A 10696-nucleotide genomic window follows, 5' to 3' on the forward strand; every position below is an offset into this window, starting at 1 on the left:
GGCATGGATTCAGTCCCTAGACAGGGAACTAGGACCCACATGCCATGTGGTGTGGCCAAAAATGAAAAAATAAAAGGAAGCAGAGGGCCTTGGAAAGTCAGAGAATGCAGCAAAGTCGGTTTTGACCTGAGCCTTGGGGACTAGTCACCTCTTGTCCTGCCCGATGTCTCGTTCATCCCTGACTCCTTTCCCCAGATGCCGTGTATGCTGTTTGCTGATGTCAGCTTCTCTCACACGACTTCAGAACATTCATTTCTTCCTTGGAACCTTCAGGCATACGTTTTTTGTTTTTTGTTTTTTTTTTAAAAAGAACTGAGTGTCTCTTTGGGGACTTTTCTTTTGGATTTCCTTTTCTGTAGGATCAGACTCTATCTCCGTGTTGTGACATTGACACAGGGTTTACCTACACAGACGCCCAGGGGTGACAAATCCTACAGAAGAACACGCACACTGTGGAGGGCAGGGGCCTTTGAGTAGGAACGCTTCTGCTCCAGAGGACCCCAGCACGCCTTCCTTATGTTGGACTCATCAGGGCAGGGGCCTTTGAGTAGGAACGCTTCTGCTCCAGAGGACCCCAGCACGCCTTCCTTGTGTTGGACTCATCAGGGCAGGGGCCTTTGAGTAGGAACGCTTCTGCTCCAGAGGACCCCAGCACGCCTTCCTTGTGTTGGACTCATTCCAGTAAAAAGCCATTTAATACCACTTCAAATACGCTTGGTTCAACACAGCACAAAATTCCATAGGCCCATCCGTCACTAGGCGGACCCACAACTATGAAGAAGTTAGCTGAACTGCCCCTTATTCTCTGACAGCATACTTGGTGCTGCTGCTGCTGCTGCTGCTGCGAAGTCACTTCAGTCGTGTCCGACTCTGTGCGACCCCACAGACAGCAGCCCACCAGGCTCCCCCGTCCATGGGATTCTCCAGGCAAGAGTACTGGAGCGGGGTGCCATTGCCTTCTCCGAGACATGGTACAGTTCAGCATAAATAGATTGAGCGATTTTATTTGAAACATTCAGACTTTTTTTCAGAAATGATGCATTCACTACACACATAAATACATTTAAAAAAATGAGTCTAAGCTAGGATGCATTTAGGGTTATTAGGATATGGCAGTTCCCTTTCCCCTCTAAAACCCAAGTTATGTGTTTAACAATCGGTGGCCTCAATAGCATGTTAGTTTGAAATGCAAAATAGATGTATATAATATTGTAACTGAACAAGTTAGGAAACGTGAAGCATACCACTGTTTCACACAAGACTTGCAGGTTTCACCATGTTTATTTTTAGAAGCAGAAGTGCCTGGCAATTTAATTTAAGCACAACAATTCAAACATTTGTTCCACTTAGCTGTGATGAGACGTCATTCCTTTCAACCCTTCTTATTTTGTTTTATCACTTGATTATCCTTCCAAACTGATTTTCCTATAGGTGGAAAGTAGAAAATTTGGAAGAAACTGTATTTTAAAAATAACGCAAACCTGATTTTTAAATTCATTTCTCCCTGATTAAAACAGTAAAAAATATAGGATAGTCACAGGTACTATTAATCTGTGTGTGTCAATTAAGGAAAAAGACTTTCTAGACTCTTGTCAACATAACTATGTGGGCAACAAATCTACATCGTCTGCAGTCAAAGCCTTGTTTTCTCCTCTCTTCAGCTCTTACTCTTAGGGATCACATGCGCCTACTTTTTCTGTCACCCTTATTAAACTGTCAGGAAAGCTTGGGACGCTCACTTATACTACCGTGTCAATGGCTGATATTTTCTGTAGGTGTTGTCTCGTTTAAAAACACTGGCCTTATAACAGGAATCAGAAGTTGAAGGCAAAGGTGTTTCGGGAAGGGTAAGATGGCAGGTGGCAGGTTCAGTTCTCAGCCTTGTGAGGCCCACTCCTGTCTGGTTGGTCTGCCCGTGCAGACCTGCCAGCCATGAACCCGGGCTAGCACATGGACACCTTGCCTGGAGCCTGCGGAGGCAGGTGCTTAGACACACTGGTGAGGGCACACCCCGCAGGGCTGGGAGCAGCTTCTGCTTCGCTTTCTGAAGCCTTGGGTTTCTGGAAGTCTGGTGGAGCGTGCCGACCGCCCTTCTGTCTGCTCTTTTTCTCTGCGAGGTCCCGGCGGGCTGCTGTGTATCTGCTTGTGGCCATGACCGATGCAACCATGCACAGGGCAAAGGAGCCCCAGGCGAGGCTGCCGACAGAAGGCATGGTTAGGAAAGGGCACGGGGCTGGGTCCAGGGCTTCCTGCTGGGGTGGAGATCAACTCCCGGTTCTACCCGATTTGGGCCTGGGTTTGGGCTTCCCCGGTGGCTCAGACAGTAAAGAATCTGCCTGCAATGCAGAAGACCTGGGTTTGATCACTGGGTTGGGAAGATCCCCTGGAGAAGGGAATGGCTACTCACTCCAGTATTCAGGCCTGGAGAATTCCATGGACAGGGGAGCCTGACGGGCTACAGTCCATGGGGTCACAAAGCATCGGACATGACTGAGCGACTAATGCTTTGGATCACAGATCTCAGAGAGCAGTCAACGTGTTTTTGTTGGGAATGTGTGACTGGTGAAGAGAACCAGACTCGGGAGTCACGCATGTGCTGTGGGTTTGCACACATCTCTCATTAACTGTGCAACCTTGAGCTGGCGACTTCACATTTCTGTATCCAATTCTGCATCAAGTCTTTCTAGTAGAGATAGAACTTCTGCGTCATGGCCTGTCTTTCCATTAGAATCGGGGACGGGGTCTCTCCTCACTGAAATATTTATTAGGAATTATAATAGGACTTTTCTCCTTAAACCGTGTTCAAGAAAGTAACAACAGCACTATCTCTGTTTCTTGAGCGCTTCACTTTGTATAAACATAACCTTACATTCTCATAAAATATCTGAGTTGGGTATTATCCTTTTACAGATGAGGAATCTGAGCTACAGAAAGATTAAGAAACTAACCCAAAGTCCCAAGAGTAGCAGGTGGTGGAGCCGTGACCAAGGGCAGTGGTGGTCCCAGAAAACCTGTGTGCATCCCTGCTGGCCCACTGTGGCCAGCGACTCACCAGTATGACCAGCCATAGTCCCACGTCTGAGGCTTCCAATCTTCTGGCCCAAGGTTCACGGTGATTTGAAAAATGGTTGTGTACATCATGTGGGCCACCATGGCTAGGAGCCCTGCACAAGGAAAGCTTGTGAGCCACAATCAAGAATGCAGTTTTTCACAGCACATGAGTTGGCTGTCCTAGCCCACTAACATCCTCCTTGGGCCCTTCCAAGCAGCCTTCATGTTTCACACATCTACTGATTTCTTAGAGTCACCAGTCTACACAGCGGTGAATGTTCCTTTGCCATGTCATCTGTCTCAAGACCACCTCCTTTTTCTGTTTTATCATGTCACTGTGGGGTGTTTCCCTCCCCCCGCCCCCCTGCTCCCCCGCTCCCCCGCTCATATAGCACAGCATGTGGGATCTTAGTTTCCTGACCAGGGATCGAACCTGCGCCCCTTGCATTGGAAGCTCGGAGTCTTAACTACTGGGCCACAAGTGAAGTCCCCAGAGGCACCGATTTTATATCCTCTGTTTTCCAGAACAGGGAAGAGGTCCTTGAGCTACATTTAGCCTGAAGCCATACTTTACTAAGTTCTGTCACTTTTTCTTTTGAATGTGGATTGTTTGCTAACACAGAAAAACTTTGCATAAAAATTGGAGTAGGTTCTGGCCACAGTAGACTTTCACAGTGGGAACTGGTCACTTCCCAATGTGATTTTCTGTTCTCTGTAAGTGAATTGACCTTTTGCCTGAGGACCCAGACGGTTTTCTTTTTCTTTAACAGTTTTTTTAGTGGGATACGTCTAGGACTTGAATGTACTGTGTCATTTTTCCCCCAGGTATTAGAGAGTTTTATATGCATAGATTTTGGTCTTTTGTTCCAGAAAGTTTCTTTGAATATTACTTTTAAATATTAATTATTTTGTTTTTCTTTTTCAGGGGCTCCCATTACTGGGCTATGTTTTAATTTAATAAATGTATGGCAGGGAGTGACCAACTGTGGCTTCAGTGGTCAAATAGAAAGTAGTTTTGGGACTTCTCTGGTGGTCTAGGGGCTTCCCTGGTCTGTGGGTTCAGACAGTAAAGAATCTGTCTGCAATGCAGGAGACCCGGGTTCCACCCCTGTCTCAGGAAGAGCCCCCGGAGAAGGGAATGGCAACACACTCCAGTACTGTTGCTGGAGAATCCCATTTGTTGCTAGACAGAGGAGCCTGCTAGCTATAGTTCATGGGGTCGCAAAGAGTCAGACACAACTTAGCAACTGAACAAGAATAATGGAAAAACTACTTGGACAATGCAGAAGACCAAAAAGAGGAGTTCTTTACTCATAGGGCTATTGACCCCACTTGGGTAATTTTTAACAAGCTGCCATTTTTGGGTACTTACTATATGCGTTCTTATTTAGTCCTCACCATAGCATTTTGCTTGTTTTTGCATGTTTTGGCTGCACTGGTATGCAAGATCTTCCCTGACCGGGATCAGATCCATGCTCCCTGTAGTGGATGCACAAATTCTTGGCCACTAGACTGCCAGGGAAGTTCCATCACAGCTTTTTGAGGCAGCTAGTTAGAGAAGTGAAGCCACTTGCCCAGAATCACACAGCCAGCAAGTTGGAGATCTCTGAATCCAGGCAGTATTTCTCCACAGACTCATGCTTAGCCATTGTACAAATAGGGCAGTCTCTGTCCTCAAAGCCAGTGGACTTCTTCCCCACAGTTGTGACAAAGACATGCTGATAAATTTTGCTCTCCATCTGTGCTATCCCCGTTTTTTTTTCACCATTTTTTTTTTTCACCAGCCTCCCCATTGCTTCCACCAACGGGATTAATTTGGTAACTCCTCCAGTGGACCAGTTGTCCCACTGAATGCGCCAGCGATAGGAAGAGCCAGCCTGGAGTTCTGCCAGTTCCCTTGGGGGGCAGGCTGTAGGGAATTTGCCTGTTCTGATGATGCTCTTGGCAAGTACCTGCAAGCACCGTGAGGATGGCTACTGAGGCATCCACCTTGAGCCAGTGGAACCCAGAGTGATGCCTCACTCTGGAGCCCAGGAGGACTGCACTTGTCAATGTCAGTAGGATATTCAGGACCTCAGCCCCGATAGACAGCCACAAGACACCTGCAAATGGAAGGATGAAAGAGATGCTGGGACTTAGAAATATAGATTCTTTACCATCTAAGCCGTCAGGGGAGCCCCTTAGGAATACTAGAATATTCAATCATGTGATTCGGGTCACTTCTAAAACAAGAAATAAAGTAATAAAAACCACCACGGGGTGAAAACCACAGAAACCTCTGCTGAGTCTTGGAAAGTTGACAATGCAAGGGAGTCCTGGGGCTTGAAAGAGACGTTTTGGGAAGATTGTCATTAGCTGGGAGAGAAAAAAATACTAAGCAAAATTCTTCTGCGAGGGCCTGAAGGATGCTGGAGGTTCCGTTCCCCAGTTCAGAAGTTTTGATTCCACCAGAAGACACTATCTTCATTTTCTGAAGGAGAAGGTAAACTTCACCAGGGCGGACGAAGGAGTCTGAGAATTGAGGCCCCCTGATTCGAGATGCCAAAAATCTCGTTTGTTTCCATGTCAACCTATGATTTATCCTTTCGGTGGGACCCTTCCTGCTGCTTCAAGGAAATAGGTTGGATGTGGAGTGAATAAAAGGGGCAGGGAGAGAAACTGTTCTTTGCAAAAGGCCTCCGATAAGGCAGTTTGGTTGTAGGGACACAGAAATGAATGAAAGAGACATGGTCCATGTCATCACAAAAGTTAAATTCTTGCTGGGGAAATGATACTAGGAAAGTAAGTTTAAATTTGATGAGTGTTCCGCTAGTGGCAGTGATGAACTGGACTCATCTTTTTCCCTGCTCTGCAGTCACCTTGCATTGACAGTGTGAAATTGGCCTTAGTGGGAGTATTCACACTCTGAAAAGCTACAAATACTGCCCATGAGGGCATCCCCTCCTCCCTGCAGAGTTGATGGTTTAACGTTTTTTAGCATTACTGCCTACAGGGCCCATGAAAAGAGCCAGGGGCTCTGTGGGACTTGAATTCATGGAAAAACTATAAATAACTCTTTCATGTTTTCCCCCCAGCCCAACCAAAACCATACACATTGTCCAGATGGTGAGCAGGGCTGGTGGACAGAACATGACGAAGGTGTTTACCTTGTTCTTCAGCTGGTATTACACTCTGGAAGCTTCTGCAGTTTTCACCTGGAAGTAAAAGAAGATGGACTCAAGTAGGGTGAAGCTTGACAACGAGGGACAAGCTGTGTTTCCACCCCCCCTTGAGTGCATCCACGTCATTCTGAACAAGGACTGGGGAGTGTGGCTTTATTGTTCCCATAGAGGCGGTACCCCTCCCTGGAGCATCATGACACAATCCGGCCCCAGTGAATCCAGGCTGGGTCAAATGCCTCGTTATGGCTGAGGACTGGGGGTGGAAATTATGGGGTGGGTGAGTGGGGGTCACTTCCAGTCAGAAGCTTTACGAGTTAGTGTTTTGCCTAAAAGTTCTCATTTTCTTGCCTCTGAGATCACAGAAGCATATGTCCAGGTGGAGCCTCTCTCTGCCTGGATCCCTGAGTGGCTCCAGTGAGGAGGAACCACTTGCCAACTGGCAAAATACAAGCAGCAAGAGCTAGAAATGAATTTGGTGGTTTAAACCTGTGGGACTTGGGCGTTGTTTGTTATTACGGTGTACCCTAGCCCATCTGGACTGATGCTGCAAGACTTGATGCTAGACTTCCCAAACAGCATCCAGGATGGCGTGAGTCTCAAATAGTTTCTTAGAGGGTAAGGGGAAAGTGACAGTGTTTGTAATCATTTTAAGAAATGACATAGAGCAGATTCAGAACTATCTCTGCTACAAAGTGAGGCAGTTACTTGCACTCCATCCTGCTTTCTGGAGTGTGAGAGGAAAGGGAAGAGTTATGTGTGTGAGTACCAGGTAATGTAACGAGCAGAACCCACCCCCAGACTTATTCTGTGCTCCAGGGGGTGTGCTTTGCCTGTATCGTCAGTCATGTTGCACATATTGGGTAGAAAAGCTTGTGCTGCCCCCTGTGAGGTGTAGTCCCTTTGAAGGATATGAGTCCTTGGTTATCTATCAAGTATACTGATGTCACCAAATTCTGGTTTGGGGGTGAGTAATGGATGGAGGATTTGACACCAGGGCGAATCACCCCCTGGGATGTTGTCCCAGATGGGTACCCCCATCTTGCTCCATTAACACATCAGCTCCGAACTGAATCATAGGTGGTGGAGTGGGAGGAGCTGGGGACAATGCCCGATTTGTCTCTGCACAGTTAGGAAGAGTGTGTCTGAGGACCTCTGGGGGGAAAACATGGTACAGAAAACACGGGTAGAGGCAGTTTCAGCATTAGAACTGGGCTTGCAGGGGCCCAGTACTGTCCCAAGACTGTCCTGCCACGTCACTGATTCAATCCAGGGGCTGTAGGGAAGGTGCCGGGAAGACAATCCTGCGGCTCCCAGTCTGGGCTGCTAGGAGCTAAAAGAGGCGGATGTTAGGGGCATAGATCATTGACTCTTCTTTTTTGTGTTGTTTTAATTGGAGGATAATGGCTTTACAGTGTTGTGTTGGTTTCTGCCGTACAACAATGTGAATCAGCTATCAGTAACATATATCCCTACCCTCTTGAGATTCCCTCCCATCCCACCCGTTATTAACTCTTCAGAGGAATGGCTTTCCTATTTCTAAAACTGGTTTAATAGTCCCCACGTTAGCCTTGCTTTGAAGATTAAGTGAGATACTAGATAGGAAGAATCCTCCTACCAATGAAGGAGACTTGGGTTCGATCCCTGGGTTGGGAAGATCCCCTGAAGAAGGGAATAAGCTACCCACTCCAGTATTCTTGCCTAAGAAATCCCATGGATAGAGGAGCCTGGTGGGCTGCAGTCCATGGGGTTGAAGAGTCGGACACGACTGAGCAACTAATACTTAGGAAAGCTTCTCTCCTGGTTAATATGCACTTGAACCCTACTGCTGTCTTTCTGCTTAATGCATGGACTGAACATCTAACTAGCCTTCTGGAGAGGGCTGACTTATCTCAATGTGGGGTAAAGAGGAGGCAAGTCCAGAGCCAGGGGCAGGGCAGGGTGAAAATGGGACCAGCCAAGGAGATTAAGAGAATGCACAATAGCTTAGAAGGGTGAGTTTAGCATGGATCAGACCACAGTGACCCCTTGATTAACATGAATCCTCAGAAATGATGTTCCTTTTGAATAGGTCCAGCAGGATTAAAAGGAAAAATATTTATAAATCCCATGAAGCCAGACAGGCAGGTGTTACATAGCTGGACAGAGGTTTGCCAGCCAAGTGGTACAGCCAGCCAGCCTGGGAAATAGTGTCAGAGTCCTGGGGATGGACTGTGGAACACTGTCTGATTTTTCTCCCCAAACCCCCACCTGCTATGGTGTGCCCAGGCCCCTCTGTCCTTGAATTTCTTGGTTCAGCAGAATCCCACAGAGTCAGGAATCAACACATTCTGCTGACTAATTCATTCACCCAATAGAAAGAATATTGAGTTGAAAAGCTGCCCCAACCATGAATTTTTGTTTTTTCCTATTTCTTTTTTTTTAACTTTTTATTTTGTATTGGGGTAGAGTCGATTAACAATGTTGTGATAGTTTCAAGTAAGCAGCAAAGGGACTTGGTCATACATGTAATGTGTATCCATTCTCCCCTAACTCCTTCCCATCCAGGCTGCCACATAACATTGAGCAGAGTTCCTTGTGCTCTATAGTAGGTCCTTGTTGATTATTCATTTTAAATACAGAAGAGTGTACATGTCCATCCCAAGCTCCCTAACTATCCTTCCGCCTGGCTACCTACCATAAGTTCGTTCTCTAAGAAGAGTTTTTGTTTTACATCTTCATTTCAGACGATGTGTTCTCTCTTTAGAGGCATTGGGAAGAAGGTGCAGAGCTGTTTAGAAAATGACCTCCAGGTAGGGGGTCACTACCTAGCACTCCAGGTAGGGGTTCCCCAGGAGGACTCTATTAGGGTGTCCGAAGGAGGGTCAACTTTTAGGGGGATGCAGATGAAGCTGATTAAGAAGGGAAATACCCAGGGAGCTGCAGTGGGCAGCAGAGCTGGGGGTGATCAGACACCCTGAGATCCCCTTCTTGTGTTTATTCAGGGCCCAGGAGCATCCTCCCCAGGCTGGAGTCCTTGCGGCCAGGTCTCCGTAGCCCCCCTTGCGCCTCCTGTCCCTCTCTGTGGGTGCCACCATCCACCTCCAGTTGTAATCTGCTCCTTTCCTTATGCATCAACTCGCCCAGGCATTTGTGCTGAATTAGACTGACTAGCAGATGTGTGTGTGGAGCAATCTCCCTGCAGGCGCCCCAGGCTGCAGTCTTCCCAGGCAGGCTCTCTTGGGTCTGGGCGATGTTTTCACGTGGAAAGCCAGAGAGCTTACATCCCCGAACCACCAGAGGACCCGTTTATGCTGAGCTCACCTGTGCTCCCAAGGGTTTCCTCGCACGACTGCCAGAGCCCCACGTGGAACCTGCGCTGGACGAACTTGTCGTCCCCCATCTCCCAAATGTACTGGACGGCCTGGCTGCTGTTGTTGCTGCCTCCACGGCTGTAGTGGATGCAGTGCAGCACCCCCGGACGATCCCGGCACAGCGGCTTTGCCACCCGCCGCGTGCCCTCGCACCAGTAGCTGCTGCCCATGGCCGTGAGGGAGAAGGTGAGGGCCAGGCAGACCGGGAGGAGGGCCAGAGCCCGCTGCTGCCTGGCCCGCTGGTCCATGGCTGAATGCGGGGTGCGGCGGCAGGATGAGCAGTGGGGTCCCCCTCGCTTGCCTCATCCTGGTCCCCGCCCCACCTCGGTCCACCATCTGGCATCCTTACCTCTCCCCGCACATCCCCCTGGGGAACTGGTGCTCTCCAGGGTGCGACATCTGTGCCCGAAGGAGCACAGGGCCGTGCTCCCTTCAACACTGTCAGCCCTTCAGTCCTCCCCGCGATGTAGAGGTGCTGGTTTTCTGTTTTTGTTCTTTTTTTTTTTTCCAAGGCCAGAACGTCATTTATTCCCATGTGATGTGAGCAACTCTTTTGTCGAACTGGATGACTGTTTTTAGATACTGGAAGAAAATGTCCTTCCATTTTGTGTTAGGCACAACGGAATAGCTACAGATCCAACTTGAAATGCTCTTAAATTTGATCCGTGTTATTCACACTTCCACCATCACTTTCTAAAAACTTATTATTTTGTATTGGAGTATAGCTGATTAACAATATTGTGATAATTATAGGTGAACAGCGAAGGTTCTCAGCCTTCCATATACATGTATCCATTCTCCCCCAAACTCCCTTCCCATCCAGGCTGCTGCAAAACACTGAGAAGAGATGCCATTTTTGTTCTTTTTAAACTGTGATGAAATACACATAATACAGAGTTTACTGTCTTAATCATTTTTAAGCGCACTCTTAAGTACATTCAAGTCTGCCACAAAGCTCCAGAACTCTTTTTATCTTGCAAAAACTGAAATTCTGTCCCCATTAAATGCCAATTCCCTGTTCCTCTTCCCCCAGCCCCTATGATACTCTCCATGAATTTGGTCATCCAAGTTATACGTGGAGTTTGTCTTTTTGTGACTGACTTATTTCACGTAGCATGATGTCCTCAAGGGTTC

General features: G+C 47.6%; 1 protein-coding gene across 1 annotated transcript; it reads right to left on the reverse strand.

Moving 5' to 3' along the window:
• GSG1L2 (GSG1 like 2) lies at window positions 1944–9810 on the reverse strand. Its single transcript, XM_013972190.2, has 5 exons — window positions 9513–9810; window positions 6198–6245; window positions 5004–5153; window positions 3053–3164; window positions 1944–2196 (listed from the first exon to the last, which is right to left on the reverse strand). The coding sequence occupies exons 1-5, from the start codon at window positions 9808–9810 to the stop codon at window positions 1944–1946; spliced, it is 861 nt and encodes a 286-aa protein (XP_013827644.2).

The sequence above is a fragment of the Capra hircus genome, chromosome 19, assembly GCF_001704415.2.
Source record: "Capra hircus breed San Clemente chromosome 19, ASM170441v1, whole genome shotgun sequence".
Taxonomy (NCBI): domain Eukaryota; kingdom Metazoa; phylum Chordata; class Mammalia; order Artiodactyla; family Bovidae; genus Capra; species Capra hircus.

What these genes read in the sequence shown, in the direction of transcription:
- GSG1L2 (XM_013972190.2), bottom strand. Translation starts at nt 9,810, where the DNA reads ATGGACCAGCGGGCCAGGCAGCAGCGGGCTCTGGCCCTCCTCCCGGTC. An exon ending in AATACCAGCTGAAGAACAAG is followed by an intron (nt 5,154 to 6,197) that starts GTAAACACCTTC and finishes TTCCATTTGCAG; the next exon opens with GTGTCTTGTGGCTGTCTATC. An exon ending in GACTATGGCTGGTCATACTG is followed by an intron (nt 2,197 to 3,052) that starts GTGAGTCGCTGG and finishes TTCTGTCGGCAG; the next exon opens with CCTCGCCTGGGGCTCCTTTG.